Genomic DNA, 15,484 nt, shown 5'->3' on the forward strand with positions numbered 1-15,484 from the left:
TCCTTTTATCAACCAATGAGAATCACTCCAAAGAAAACCTCGGAGCCAGATTATAAACAACAACATGATCAAATTGTTTTCCCTCAAAATCCCATTGGTTTCTATGAAGCCACACATAGTAAATAATATTTTCAAAGAGGGTCATGCAAAGCACATCATGAGTAAGAGTAATTAACCTTAACAGGGGTATAACTATATACTACTGTTATTTAAATCAAAATTTAACAAAATACATGGTTTTAATGTTCATTATGTGATTCAAAATTGTTCAACAAGGCTCACAAATGATAGTCTCTTTTTTTTCATCTATGTGCCATCCTGCCTATAGTTTTTAAGATGTGCTTGTTTCATAATTTTTTAAATGCAACACATAATTCAACAAAAAAAAAAAAAAATTCTTTCTTCCAACCTTTGTTTGGACTAAAACATACATACAACAAATGTGTATTAACTAAACAGTAGAGTTGCGAGTAGAATTTTTTTATCCTACGTCTTAGCACACAAGATCCACACAAGTTTAGGTCTAATAATATCAAATCAAATCATTTAAAGTTAGGGTTATGCAAGTTGGTCAGCATAACTTCACATATTCAATCAATAAATTTTTAAAACGTGTTAAATTAAAAAAAATACAAAATAAAATCTAAGTACAATTCTTTAAAGGATAAAAGTTAAACAAAATACTAAAAGTTAGTTTGACATTTGGGTTTCTTAATTAAGAATTGGATTTGATTTTTGGTTTGGACATGAAATTGCAACTAAAGGTGTTATTTTATCCCAAAATGAACCGAGTTAACGAGAAAAAATTAATTGAGTGTCAAATTAAAAACTAAGATACCTTTAGTTAGAAAGAAAAAAAAGTTTAAATAGAGTTCTTTAGTTGTAGGTCTAAGGTTTGGCCCATTTGTCTGTGGGTTTACCTGGAATGGATTAAACTATTTTGTACCTACCTCTAGTTGAAACAGAATGCATGAATAATGTTTTTTTCTTCAAGAAACGGGTAAAGAGATAAAGTAGGCCAATAGTTACCATTAATTTAAAATAAAGTACTTGATAAGCTGAACTCACTTTAAATAACAAATAAGAATAGACACATGATTATTTTCTCACTTTACGCATGAAGATATAAGAATAATGTCCACCTACCTGCATTAGAAACTTAGAATGGCAAACTTCTTCACATAGATGGAAGTTCTTCTAACTCATAATGAGCTGAGGCATTGTGGACATAACCTTCGCATGAATATATCTATAACCATTAGATTATGTGTTAACATGTGCTCTTTGATTATTAAAAGCAAATAGTACTGCAAAGAATATTCATATATATACCAAAAGCCTAATCAATTGTGCAAGTAAAATTATGTTCAAGTGTATCATAACTCTTTCGAATTCTCATCTTCATGCAATTCCATGATATAAAGGTGTCCCAACTTATGTTTTGGTTGGTGTTAAGTGGTAAATGGTTAATTATAGAACATGCATGAACTGGCTGTTGTTTGATTAGCGATTTCAACAGTAGCACAGATCTTAGGAGACTTGCCTACAATAGATTTTTAGGTAATGAGTTGTTGTCTAGGTGCATTTTGCTAATGTGGACACTTGGAGGTGTAGAAGATTTGTTATACTAAATTGTGAGGTGGTGTATTTTATGCATATAAGGCTTCATGAAATGTTGCTAGATTAGTTTAGTGAGAATTATATTTTTTTAAAGAATAACATTCAGACTTGCATTTATGTGTTATGCTTGCGGCTAGCGAAAAAATATAAAAGGAAATTAGTCAGAAGGCAATGTTACTTGTGTAAAGGTCATATTAAAAAGCATCCATGTATTATTGCACACTTTTTTGTGAATATTATTTAACACTTTTAATTTGCTTTACTTGGATTATTTTAGGAGCAAATCCTTAAAAAAATTCCCAAATTGAATATTTATTATATACTATGGTTAATTTGATTATCCCAGACACTATATAATTTAAGTATCAATGCAATGCATTAGCTTGGCATCAAAATGAACGTAATTAGAGGTTTTAACCATTCCCATGAAAATGAATAATACTCACCTCTTTCCATAGAAACAAATTAACAAAAATAATGGTCAATTTTTTTTTTTCTAAACGAAGTTTTGGGCAATTGGGTCATTTTGTGGAAACTAAACTTGCTTTATGCATAGGTAGACCATATCACATACTGTGCAAGATCTTATTGAGTTGGGCTTGAATTTATGATCCATGTGAGCAGACATCTTTCTAAAAAGATATAGGAAAAGAAAAGGAGAAAAAAAAATATGAAAACAAAAGGGCCCAACCGGGTTCGAACCGGTGACCTCTTGATCTGCAGTCAAATGCTCTACCACTGAGCTATGGACCCTTTGTTCATGGTAAAGAAACAAATAAATATATAATTTGTTAAAACTTTCTTTCAGTCTTCAGACTCCATTTTATTTTCGTCTGATATGCCAATAATTATGATTTTTTTAACCCAACAAACATCTTCTACTGACCAAATGTGCAAATAGTGAAATAGTATTTATTACATTCTAAAAGTATTTCAAAGAAATTTATAATAGCATGTCTAAATAATGTAAAATACACATTTATATTTAACGGTATGTATTCAATATATTAAATAAATATTTTTAAAGTTGGGTTAAATATAAAAATATAATTTAAAAAAATAAATAATATTTAAAATGATAAAAATATATAATCTATATAAATTTGAAATTTCTTTTCAAAAGTAAAATTAACATGTGTCATTTAAAAAATTAAATCGAATAATTGGCAATAAAATAAACTTTCATTTAGTACACAAGATGATCGTTCATTTTCAAATAAGGCCTATTCTCATCATTTACTTTTCCGTTTATTTTTAAACTGTGATTAATGAATTTAAAATTTGAAAACACAGTAAATAACTATTATATGAAATGTCATAATCTATGAGACTCAATGAATAAAAAAAATAATCCATGCGACTCAGCTTCGGGAGTCAATGAACGTTGTGGTTCCATATGAGAACGAAGTCATTTTTTTAATTATGTTATTCATACGAAATATTTATTGATTAATCTCTATTAAAAAATTTAATTAATTATTTTTAATAAGATTTTTTTCTATCAATAACATTTTTTTATACATAAAACTCGAATCAAAATTTTATTTAAAGAGATAAATTCATACTAACCACTTGGTTGGGAAGGAAGTCATTTACTGCTATACTTCAATGTGTCAATTCAAGGTGAGAAAACCATTTATTAGATTGGTCTTAAGTCATTTTCAAAGACTCATCCTAACTTGTTTCATTTTTATTGACTTCTCCCATTAGGATCTGCTTTGCAATGAGATTTGGAAAGTTTGATTTTGCATGAGATTCTAAGTTTAAATCTTATTATCAATACAGTACACATAAAGAACATCTTCATTGATTTCCAACATTTTTTTTATATTTTGATGGCAGTAATTTTGTTTTCCTTTTTTTTCACAAATTTCCAAAGAGTTTAAATAAATGAGCTTTATTTTCTGAAGACTACATATTTTCATAATATCTTCTAAATATTAAAAGAATAGATAAATATATTTAATATTTTAAAATGATTTTACTAACTATTATCTTTAAGATAATGATAAGGAATTGAAAAGAAAAATAAAAAATAAAATTTGAATTTAATATTACTAATAGTTCCTCCATTCCAAAACTTTTTTCCTTACAAATGCTAACTAATGTCTACAAGACTCCTGTTAAAGAATTAAAAGTAAGAATTTTATTAGAAAATATTATTTCTACACCCCTCTATAATTTTAATATATCTCCAACTTTATTTTTAATAGGCTCTTTTATTGTTGATTCCTTAAGTGTTCTAGAGACGCTAGTTGTCATGATCCTTATTTTTTTAAGGTTGTTGTATACAGATTAAAAAAACATTTGAGTAATATACACTAATATACCTTGACTGAAATATCTTTAATTAATCTCCTTTTAACTCACTTGAGTCACAAGCTGGCTTAACTCAGCTTGGCTAATTATTCATTGGAGATGTTTGGATTATTGATTATAAATTATGGTTTGAGTCCGCGAAAAGTATTTTTTTTCTCATTTTTATTCAAATTATGAGACATTTAAAACACAATCATAGTCTTTATCAAATATATGACTTATAGATGAAATTTAATTTGTACTTTTCAAACTAAAGTTACCCTGTTAAAACTCGGTTTGTATTTTTAACTAAACAGGCCCTTAGTCACTCAAGTCGAAGGACCATTTTGCGAAATGGAAATTTTTTCTGCTCCATGCATTCTTTTCTTGTGCGTATAACCATTCTGCTTTGTTCCATTGCATCCTATTCCTGTGTAATTTCCAATATAGAAGTAACAGAAATACTAGTCATCACTCATTTCATTTACTCTACTTTCACAAGTAATTTCATTAACCATTGGTCTACAATTAAAAAACAGAGATGTCCCCTTTCAATGGGACGCATCAATTAATTGCTTCAATTTCGACCAGAGGATGTATATTTGGTGGTTCACTTTCAATGAGACATTAGATTAAAAAAAATTCTCTTTGTATGATACTTTGGTATGACTTTTTTAGACAATCAAGAAAGAAATACAAAGAGAACATAGGAATCAGCAATATTCCACACACAAAAGAATACTTGCTTCAAATTTGTCGTATATTATGATGGTGACGAATCCATTGTTGAAAAAGCCAAAGGCTATTTTTTATTTTGATTTATAAGCTAAAAGTCTATTCTATTAGTGTTGCTATCTGAAGGACAGGCATGGGCATGTGGGGGATTAAATAAATCGCGTGATTGATTTAGCCTGTTTATAGGTCCTAACTCCTAAGGCTCAGTGTTTGGAGAATCATATCATATCCTCACTCCTAAGCAATCGGCAGATAGGGATGGATAAAAGCAGAAGGTAATTTGAGACTTGATATCTCTTTATTTTGAAGTGAATTTTAATAGTATATGTTCAAACGGATGTTGGTCAGTGTCAGGTTTGTAGTACATGCCCATTGCAACGTTAATCACGAGAGGCAATTAGAATGTTCCTACATCACACCATTAAAAAAAAAATCAGTTTATGGTTTGATTATTATTTTTTTACAATGTCAGTCTATGGTTTGATTGACTTTTAGTTTTTTTGTGGTTTTGAATTTTGATAATTTAAAGCAGTATGATTTGATTTTGAACACCCCAAACTCCATCTCACGTTTGCAAGTTGCCACCAAGTTAAGTCAGTGTAGCTAAACTCTACAATCTGCGATACAGGGAAGCTTTTACCTTAGTGCCACAATGGAGCTTCGTTGCTGGTGACTTGTTGTACATTAATATGTTGTCACCTCCAACCTGAGATATCCCTTATTCCTTGCATCTTGCAGACATGCACAATGGTTGCATTTCTAACAACTAACAAAAAAACAAAACAATGGGTGTATTTCCTTCACTTTTTGTTTTCTTTGAAAGACACATTTCCTTCACTTGTAAAATCTCTTTTTTACTTTTCTTTGCAACTACATTAACAAATAACGTTGGCATGTTCCATTGTTTATCTGATTTTGGATGATTGTGTACTGTTGGGTCATGGTGCGAAAGTAGCGTCAAGAGAGAGTAAAAAATACCTCCGCGAAATTGGATCTGAAAAAAAATTATTGATGAAAGAAATTTCCTTGGTCAATAGTAAATATTTCATTATACTTAATATTGATGAAAGAAATTTAAATATTGATTTTAAAATAATGAAAGTAATAATTTTATCTGAATGATTAATGATTTAAATATTGATTTTATTTGGTATAAAAGAAAGTAAAAACCTATTTGACTATCCCATATATCACAAAATGAAAAAAAAACATAATTACATAAAAATGAATAAGTATATGATATATTATTTTATCGCCAACAATGAACTCAAATCAGTAGATAACTTTCTGTTGGATAGTAATGTTGTCTTCGTAGAAAAATGTATTTTAAAGTGTATCTATTTGCTATATATATATATATATATATATATATGATTCATCAATATTTTAAAGCGTTATTATTATTTTATCAAGTCACATCACTTTTCTTACATTAAATTATTTTATTTTATTTTTGTTTATAATTTTTATTCTTTTAATATTTTTTTTAATTTTAATTTGATTCAATTTTATATATTATACCAAAATTGAAATATCTTTCTTTTTTAGACAAACATAATTTTAAGATTATAATAATTTAAATCAATCTTAATTTGAATTTTATTTTTAAACTTTAAATTTTGTCGCAACATATAAATCAAGATGATATGTCTTCATTTTAATACATTATTTTCATAATATTATATTAAATTTATAAAGTTTTATTTCTTTAATTTAGTCCTATTTGATAAATGAAATGTTTATTATTGAAAATAAAAATATTTGCTACTCTCTATATTTTTTATGAACTTTATTTAAATTTTAAAATTAATAATACGCTATGAACCATTAATTTTTTATTTAAATTTAAAATACATTTACAATACACGAAAACCTATTAACTTAATTTTCTTTATTGCTCATTTTTCTTTTATTAATTTTTTCCCAGATGATAATAGTATTATAATAAGGTTATGTGTGATAAAATTAGCTAAAAAACACTAGTTGGTAGTTGAAAATTGAAAAACTACTTTATTAAATTAGAAATATTTGATAAAATTAATCGTTAAAATAACTAAAAAATATAAAATTGACAGAAAAATAATAAGAAAAATTATTAAATATATCTAGGATAAAAATAAAATAAATATAAAAAAATAAAAGTTAAAGACTAATGTTTTAAAAAATGTTAATTGAAGTATCATGTCAAAATACGTCGGTTGTTTTTAAAAAATGTTTGTTTATCAAACAGAATGTTTCAATTACTAAAAAAATTAAAAATTAATTAAAATATTTTGTCAAGCATAAGTTAAATAATTTGTTTTCTTCTTTTATTACATCACACGTTATAGATGAGTGCTACTATGAAATGAGTTTTTATAATACATTACAATTAATAATTTTTTTCCTCTTTTATTACATCACACATTATGGATGTGTGCTATTATAAAATGAGTTTTTACATGAGATCACAATTAATAACCAGTGCATTAATGGAATATATAAGATTGATTTGATAATAAATGATAAAAAAAATGGAGGGAAAAGTATGGATTCAAATTTTCTAGTTAACAAAAAAAAAATTAATAAAAATAATAATTGTTGTTGCAGGTGAATTGTGCTGCTCCGGCGGTGCCATGGAGGAGGTAGCTATATGCGTATTATTGGATGTCAGGAGTGAATTTATGTCACAGTTTCAACGATGGATGTGTGTGTGGTCCATTAATAATTTAGCTGCCCTGAAGCTTCAGTTCAGTTCATTGTATGGTGCGTAAAAATAACACAATAATTTGGTGCATGATGTGGTGCCTCTATATTTCGCTCTACATACTACGTTTTCTTCCTTCATCTTTCTTTTCCTGTTAGTTGATTGTTCATTTTGGACAGCGTTTTTCAATGTATTTATTAATTTGATTCTAAGGGGAAAATCTATATTTTAAATATAAATAAAAAATGACAATAAAAAGATAAAAAGTAACTAATATATTAAAAAAGATAAATAAAAAAATAGTTTTTTTGTTGAACAAAAATATACAAATGTGCTACGTGTTATGGGATCATAAATATTTTTCTTTTACCTTGGAAGGAGCGTTTCTGGATAGTAATAATTAATAAATATCATAAATATTTTAAAATATAAATTTTAAATTACTTTCGGGTTTATTCTTCTCCAACATAGCTTGTTGGGATTGGAAGTTAACTAATTTAAGTTTAAAAATAGTAAAAGTGATCTTTGTTTAATAAAAGTTTGTAAAACTACAAATAACTTTTTTATTTTTTTGCAATAGTTGAAAAACTGTGTTTCAATTTATATAAGTATGGAAAGAGAAATGAATATGCATGTGGCTTCTTAGTGAAAAAAAAATAAAAATAAAAGGTTAATTGCTTTAAGAGACCATGGCCACAGGCATCGATAAACCGTATATATATAATGGTTACTGATTTTAATTATTTAAAGTGATTGAAGAACTAATTATCAAATGAAATGTTGATTTTCATTAGAGAATGATCTTAATGGAATTTATGATATTATATTTATTTTTTCATTTACATTTTTAATATAATAAATATTTTTCATAAATTTTTTCAAAGTAAATTGTTTAATTAAAAATTAGTAAGTTATGTGTGCTTTTAAAAGTAACAAAATATTTTTATATCAGGTAAAAGTTAAACAATTTTTCATTTTAAAAAATCTTGTTTAATTAAACAATTTTATATAATTACAAATATCATGATAAATTTGTTGATTGTTACATAAATTATCTAAAAAGTTATACTAATAGTGATTTTTGATTATTTTATAGTGTAATTTTTTTCTCATTGATAATCATAGTCATTAAACTCATCATTAAAACCTTACATTAGGTAAAAAAAATTAATAAATATTTTTAAAATAATAGAAAATAAAATATAAAATTTATAATCTAAATATAACTTTTTTATCGATAAATATTAGTTTTCAATTATTAGTTTTGTTAAATTTGTTTAATCAGATTAAAAAAAATATTTGATCAAGTTTATTATGTATTCTAAATTTTAACCAGTTAAAAAAGCAAGTTTATTAGACTATGATTAAACAAGCTTTTTTAATCAGTTAAATAAACTTAGAATTTTACTTAAAATGACATAATCAATCTAAACTTATTATGGTGTGTTTGAACAATTTGTTGCGTCAGAAAATAACTGGAATATTGTATATATGCATGTATTATCCTTCCATTATTTCCTGTATCTGGTGCAGTAGCTGGCCATACGTACATAAATGAAGAAGAGTTGAGTGGCACGTAAGTGGTTGAAGGCGTTAACCGGTGATGATTAAATACCCCTTCCCCTTCTAAATAAAGGCCATTTATAACCTCAAATTTATACTTTTCTTTCCGTATACTTCAGACGTAATTAATAATTATTAACTTTCTTCTTTTTATTATTATTTTTCTTGCCTTATTATAACTGTTGTGTAAAAAAAAATTACCTCAAAATAATTATCATTTTAAATTTTTATTTATATTTCTTATAATATTAATAATAAATAAAATTATAAATATATTAATAATAATATAATGTTAATTTTGTAATTTTTTTATCTATTTATTATATTTTTTATTTATATAAAATAATTGAAGAAGATAACAGAAAAATAATATTTTTTTCATATCCCTTGCCCCATATTAACTTATTCACTCACTCTCATTGTCTATATATATATATATATTGTTAGACACAGCTTAATTTGTGTCACAACTCAAAAAGGAAAGCTTTGAGGTTTGTTGGACATTTTAGAGTGGTGAGAGGATGGTGGGTGTTATTTCGTTGGTAACAGGAATGGCTGGTCCAAGTGGGTTTGGATCAGCTTCAACTGCAGAACAGGTTACTGAAGGAGTTGATGCCAGCAACCTCACTGCAATTATCACAGGTCAGTTTTCATTTGCAATTTCAGTATCCCTCTTTCAACATGTACAGATTAGTTTCATATATACAAGAATCATGGTATTATTCATCTTATTTCTTACACCTCATGTTATCAATCTGATTTCTTACGTGCATAGGAAACAATTTTTGTATTTTATCAATCTGATTTCTTACACCTTATTTTAGTCCGTCTTCTCTGTGTATGCGGAAGTTTTTGGTCTGAGACTCGTGGACCACCTGCAGCTCATTTTGAAGTGCAGGGTGTAATTGAAATTAGTGTACGTGTTGATCTCTTTCAGGTTTATTGTACAAAAATAACCACTTTGTTTGGTTAACATGGCGCGATATATAATTTTGAGGCAATCATGTTCTTAAATATAAGTCAGCACATAAGATCGATATAGTAGTATAAAATTCGTAATATTTATATATGAAAGAATAATTTATTTAATGATAAAATTCATGTTTAATTTCATCTGAAATTTTAAGTTAATAATATTTATGTTTAATAAAAAAAGTAGTCTCTAATCCAGTATTAAAAGTACTAGTAAGATGTTGAATTTTTGGACATGTGTAAAAAAATTGTTAGGAACGTTTACTTGTGTTTTAATTTTTTGTTTTCATTGTTTTAATTACAAAATTGTTACTTTATTTTTAATTTATCTTTTGCTTTTAAAGATTTAATTATATGAAAAATAGTAAAAATATTTTTTAAGAGATTTTTAGTTTCTGATTCCAAAAGTACCGTAAATTAAAAAAAATGCTTTGCTTTGAGATAAAATCTTATAAAAATAACTATTTCCTAACAATTACATGATGAACTCCTTTCAATCCTCATTAAAATAATCACTTTAGAAATTCTCTTAAAAATTTGATAAGAATAAACAATTATTTATTCAAAATAGAATAGATCAAATTAACATTTTATCCACAATCTTTTTTTCCCATGTACTAATTCTTTTATATGTTCCCTCCCTTTTTAATCTCTCTTTCTTTACATCACATTTGTAACTTTTACTTTTTATTTTATTTTTCCACCTCTCTCTTCTCTTCGTTTTACCCATCTCCCAAGTCCCACCACTCCTTACAGAGTGTAAGACAAACATTGATGAATAAAACATGGAAGAAACATAAAAATTGTCCCAGCAGCGCATTGAAGTGAATGAAACATTGTTTTATCTTTAGAAATTTTTCCCTATGACTTGGGCGAATGAAACAAAAGTAAAACATATATATAGTATTTCATTATATTATAGACATATAGGAGATTATATTTCTTATTAAATGACTCCTCGTGATTTTATATTTTTTTAATAATTTTTCACTAATAGTATTAATCGAGAATCTATTAACAAGAGTGTTTTTGTGAGTAATTAAACAAGAAACCAACATTAATTCACCAAAAACAATTATATTATAGACATAAAATTTAACTTATAGTTTTTAAATTAATAAAAAGCATTTAATAGAATATAAATATAGATATATGTAATATTTTAAGAGTCTTGTTAAAAAAAATCATTTCTATATTTTAGGTTAAATTAAAAAAAAAAGTAATAATTAAGATGTTATGCATGAATTTCAATTGTGTTATTTGAGACTCTGGGATTTCAATTGCACGAATTAAGAACTTTAGTATCATTATATAATTTTAATCCGTAAGGTTAGTCTTTACTTAAATATCTAAGTTGACTCCAATTACTAAAACGTTTTAACTCTCTTTCATAATTTATATAAATACGTTATTAAGTATTCCAAGATAATTATTTTTATTAGGGGTAAAATTGCAATAACATGTTTTCAAAGCCAAACATCAAAATTTTATTAAAGATAAAACTAGAATAAAAATTTCATATCTTATTAAAAACTGAAAATGTCAATCAATTTTAATGGATGGTGTATGTTATATGTGGTGTGTGATGAAGTAACATTACAAAGTATCACCAAATGAATAAATCAATTGAAATAAGATTATTCCATCCGAGCTTTGATATATGCAACTAATTTGAATATTCAGAGAGGATTTTGCAACCAACACTAATCATATTCGGCTTGAAAATGAATTGTTTGTTCTAAATCACCACTATCTATGCATAAAATGCATTGCCTGTGTTAACATAGGATATTCTTCTGTTTTGCAAATTAAGCACTGAAAAAATAACGCAGGAGGAGCAAGTGGTATAGGATTGGAGACAGCACGAGTGTTGGCTCTTCGAAAGGTCCATGTCATCATTGCAGTACGAAACATGGTGTCTGCAAAAGAGGCTAAACAACAAATACTAGAGGAGAATGAGTCTGCACGAGTGGACATAATGAAGCTCGACCTTTGCTCAGTGAATTCTATTAGATCATTTGTGGACAACTTCATAGCTCTTGATCTTCCTCTCAACATTTTAATGTTTGTTTTCTCGTTTAATTACTCGCAAACCTATACATTCTCTATCAATACTATTTGTGAAGTTTTTTTGAAAAATATAAAATCATAAGAGTCATTTAATAAGAAGTAGAATCTAAAAAAAATATTGTTGTTTCCAATGAACTTCGGCCAATATAGAGAATATGTTCAAAAAAATATGTTAGAGAGTATCTTCATTTTTCTAATTTTTCAGTCCCCTACTTCTGTATCTCATTCTCAATTTTAGGTTGAATTCATTAATTATATTTGAGTTAGTCATTCCAAATATGGATAATAGCATTGGCTTTTCATGTCAGAAACAATGCTGGAGTGATGTTCTGCCCATTCAAGCTCTCAGAGGATGGCATTGAGATGCAATTTGCAACAAACCATATTGGTAATGTCTCAGCATTCCTGCAATTGCATAACATTTTTTGCTTTATCCCTTGGTGGTATTGTCTTTTCTAATCTTTTTCACTTTTCAGGTCATTTCCACTTATCAAACCTACTTCTTGACAAAATGAAACAAACTGCAAAAGCCACTGGAATAGAGGGCAGGATCATAAATCTGTCATCAATTGCCCATAACTACACTTACAGAAAGGGGATTAGATTTAATAAGATCAATGAACGGAAAGGGTATTTTCACTTTGACTCCAATTGATTCTGCCCTGAATTTAGTGCTTCATGGCTGTGATTCTAATAAGTACAACTTAACAATTTTTTTTCTATTGATATAACTTTTCAGTTACGGTAACAAGAAGGCGTATGGACAGTCCAAGTTAGCAAACATATTACATACAAATGAGCTTTCTCGTCGCCTGCAGGTCATCTATCTAATGTTGTGCTTCTCTGACCTTATCCGTAAACCTGATTAGAAGATAATAATATGCAAACAAACAAAGAGATAATGCCATAAAGGAGTGCTAGCAACACAAAGCTTCTAACATATATTCTTCTATTAGTTAAAATTTATTGAAAATTACTAAATCATAGATGAATTCATTAAATAAGAAGTGAAACCCTCAATTTTGTGATTTCTAATGAATTTTAATTGATGGAATAATAAAAAATACGCCGTTATAGTATGTGTTGCTAACATTTTTTAATGTCACAATGCGTTTTTTAATGTCTTGTTTTTGTCTCGAATTTCTTCCATCGATCATATTAATAAGAGAAACTACAGAAAAACCATTTCCTTTCTTGATGATACCATGGATTGGAAAATTGAGAATATTCTAATTGCCTAGTCGTTAAACATGTATTATTTTACTTTTTGGTTCTGACATTTGTGTACAGGAAGAGGGTGTGAACATTACAGCAAACTCAGTCCACCCAGGAGTGATAATGACTCCTCTTATGAGACACTCTTCTTACCTTATGCGTATGTTAATTCTTCTTAAACACAAAACGACACAAGTAGATGCAGTTTTTTTTCTTTTAATTACTTCTTTGTAACGCCATAATATGATTTCTTGCAGACTTCCTCAAGGTCTTTACCTTTTACATATGGAAGAACGTCCCCCAGGTATTTTCTTTCACTCCATCATTTTAGGATTCCACTATTTATATAGGTGCAAAATGTTACATTTGAAAGGGTTCAAAAGTCCAAATATGTTGTCACTAATCATTGCCTAATTAAAAAAAAAAAATCATAGGGAGCAGCCACGACATGTTATGTTGCTCTCCACCCAAGCGTGAAAGGTGTAACTGGGAAGTACTTTGTGGATTGCAATCAATGCAAACCAAGTTCACATGCCAAAAACAAACAGCTTGCAAAGAAACTCTGGGATTTCAGTAACGATTTGATCAAATCAATCTCAAAAGCTTGAGTGCAACTTGCAGCAAGGTGCTTTTCTCCTTATGGAAATTAAAAGCATCGTTGTGGTCACCAGTTTATAAAAACTAACTCGTTATGCAATAAGAAGCACGTTACAGTTGTAGTTATAATTATTTTTCGTTGTCTGAGGATGTTTCCAAACATTTCATTCCCCCACTGAACCCACCAGGTGTTTGTTGCATTTCTTTTCATCCAAACATTTATGTATCAAACATTTCATTTCATCCATAAGTTGTGGCTATAATCAAATACAATTATTAGCAATTTACTTGCTTATGTTTATACCATAATCCTTCTTGGTTAGTCCTCTAGTAGTGTTCATATCATGTTAGTAGTGTCGTGATAGAATTGGACGAACTGGAAACAATACCTCTCCTTCAGAGAATGACATGAAGGAGAGATCTTGAACACATGTTATAATAATATGTGTAATATACGAGATAAATGTCATTTTTATATAATTAAAATTTATATTAAATATTGTTAAACACATAATAATATATTATAGATTTTGAGGATCTTGAACTTTCTTACAAAGACAAATGATCACATGTTTATAGAATCAACGAGTTTAGCTCAAACTCTTAGCCTTTGTTTACAAAAAAGGTCCACGTCAGATCGTGTTTAAGAGAAGCTCTTCCCAACCCAACTAGAAATTATCATATAATCTCGGACATTTATGTTCCTGCTCAATTTCCACTTGACACATAAAAATCTCGAGTGTGTCACGCAGAGATTGACCGATGTAATAATTTCTGTTCCCAGCGCCGCTAGAGGGTATGGAAATACCAATTACCGAGTTAATTTGCATCTGAAGGAGTTTGATCATGCTCCCACAAGCCCACAGCACGAACCACGCAAGCAGAAGCCGCTACAATCACCGCTGCAAAGACGGGTGGAACGATTAGATCAACCTTGGACCTCACGAACATATGAGCAGGGAAACACAGGATGTCACCTGGAACATCCAAGGGCATTCTAATGGACCCACCACTGCTGCACTTCTGAGAGAATTTAGAGGAAGGCGTTATGGCGGAGACAAACGCCACCTGCGGCGACATAGACGCCGCTGCCACCATCAACGTTAGCAGCGTTATCCACGTGGCGGCATAGGTTAGTACAGGCCATGAGAGGTGCATACGGACCATGTTTGAGAACCAGAAAAAAGACATCTTGGGAAGCTCTATGAGGTAGTTGAAATCGTGGGTGTTTCGGGTGGGCAATTTGTCTTTATAAACAAGACAGGAATGCAGTGAAATTGGTGCTGAACTACCTAATCATGACAACTACTTTTTGAGGATGTTGGTGATTTTGGTATGGAAAAAATTGTAAGAGATGGACCCATGAGCATTGAAGTGGAGCATGACTTGAGAGAGTCTTATGATGAGGGTGCTGACCAAGTTCTGAGGTATATAATTAGCCATTAGGCCGTGCTTTATGGGTTCGGTTTAGTCTACACTTCAGACCGGAGAGTGACTTCCGCAAAACATTAAAAAATTTAAGAGTATTGCACACGTGGAAACATGGCAGTAGTTGGCAAAATAGTAGTTGTTAACAAAGGTCAAAAGGATTTTTCACATCATACCCGAGACATCCTCTCCAGGTTACATATATTGATCCGAAACAGATTTTAGAACCTACAAAAATGTGTCTGAATTTGGCTCATATGACATATTTCTAGGAATATTCTTCAGTGAATAACTATATAT

At 28.6% G+C, this 15,484-nt stretch overlaps 2 protein-coding genes and 1 non-coding gene across 3 annotated transcripts; 1 reads left to right on the top strand and 2 right to left on the bottom strand.

The window, feature by feature from the left end:
- Nucleotides 1-2,301: 2,301 nt before the first annotated feature.
- Nucleotides 2,302-2,373, bottom strand: TRNAC-GCA. Its single transcript has one exon. It is a non-coding gene; the product is annotated as a tRNA-Cys (tRNA).
- Nucleotides 2,374-9,373: 7,000 nt separating this feature from the next.
- Nucleotides 9,374-14,057, top strand: LOC114407002 (short-chain dehydrogenase TIC 32, chloroplastic-like). The gene is made up of 8 exons (XM_028369908.1): nucleotides 9,374-9,544; nucleotides 11,707-11,938; nucleotides 12,253-12,332; nucleotides 12,421-12,574; nucleotides 12,684-12,762; nucleotides 13,235-13,319; nucleotides 13,417-13,463; nucleotides 13,594-14,057. The coding sequence occupies exons 1-8, from the start codon at nucleotides 9,424-9,426 to the stop codon at nucleotides 13,765-13,767; spliced, it is 972 nt and encodes a 323-aa protein (XP_028225709.1). The 5' UTR covers nucleotides 9,374-9,423; the 3' UTR covers nucleotides 13,768-14,057.
- Nucleotides 14,058-14,253: 196 nt separating this feature from the next.
- Nucleotides 14,254-15,381, bottom strand: LOC114407003. The gene has a single exon (XM_028369910.1). The coding sequence runs from the start codon at nucleotides 14,945-14,947 to the stop codon at nucleotides 14,576-14,578; it is 372 nt and encodes a 123-aa protein (XP_028225711.1). The 5' UTR covers nucleotides 14,948-15,381; the 3' UTR covers nucleotides 14,254-14,575.
- Nucleotides 15,382-15,484: the final 103 nt, after the last annotated feature.

Source organism: Glycine soja, chromosome 3 (assembly GCF_004193775.1).
Source record: "Glycine soja cultivar W05 chromosome 3, ASM419377v2, whole genome shotgun sequence".
NCBI classification, from domain to species: Eukaryota; Viridiplantae; Streptophyta; class Magnoliopsida; order Fabales; family Fabaceae; genus Glycine; species Glycine soja.

Coding starts and splice junctions, on each gene's coding strand:
- LOC114407002 (XM_028369908.1), top strand. CDS start 9,424: ATGGTGGGTGTTATTTCGTTGGTAACAGGAATGGCTGGTCCAAGTGGG. Junction 11,939..12,252: donor CTTCCTCTCAACATTTTAAT/GTTTGTTTTCTC, acceptor TTTTCATGTCAG/AAACAATGCTGGAGTGATGT. Junction 12,333..12,420: donor ATTTGCAACAAACCATATTG/GTAATGTCTCAG, acceptor TTCACTTTTCAG/GTCATTTCCACTTATCAAAC.
- LOC114407003 (XM_028369910.1), bottom strand. CDS start 14,947: ATGTCTTTTTTCTGGTTCTCAAACATGGTCCGTATGCACCTCTCATGG.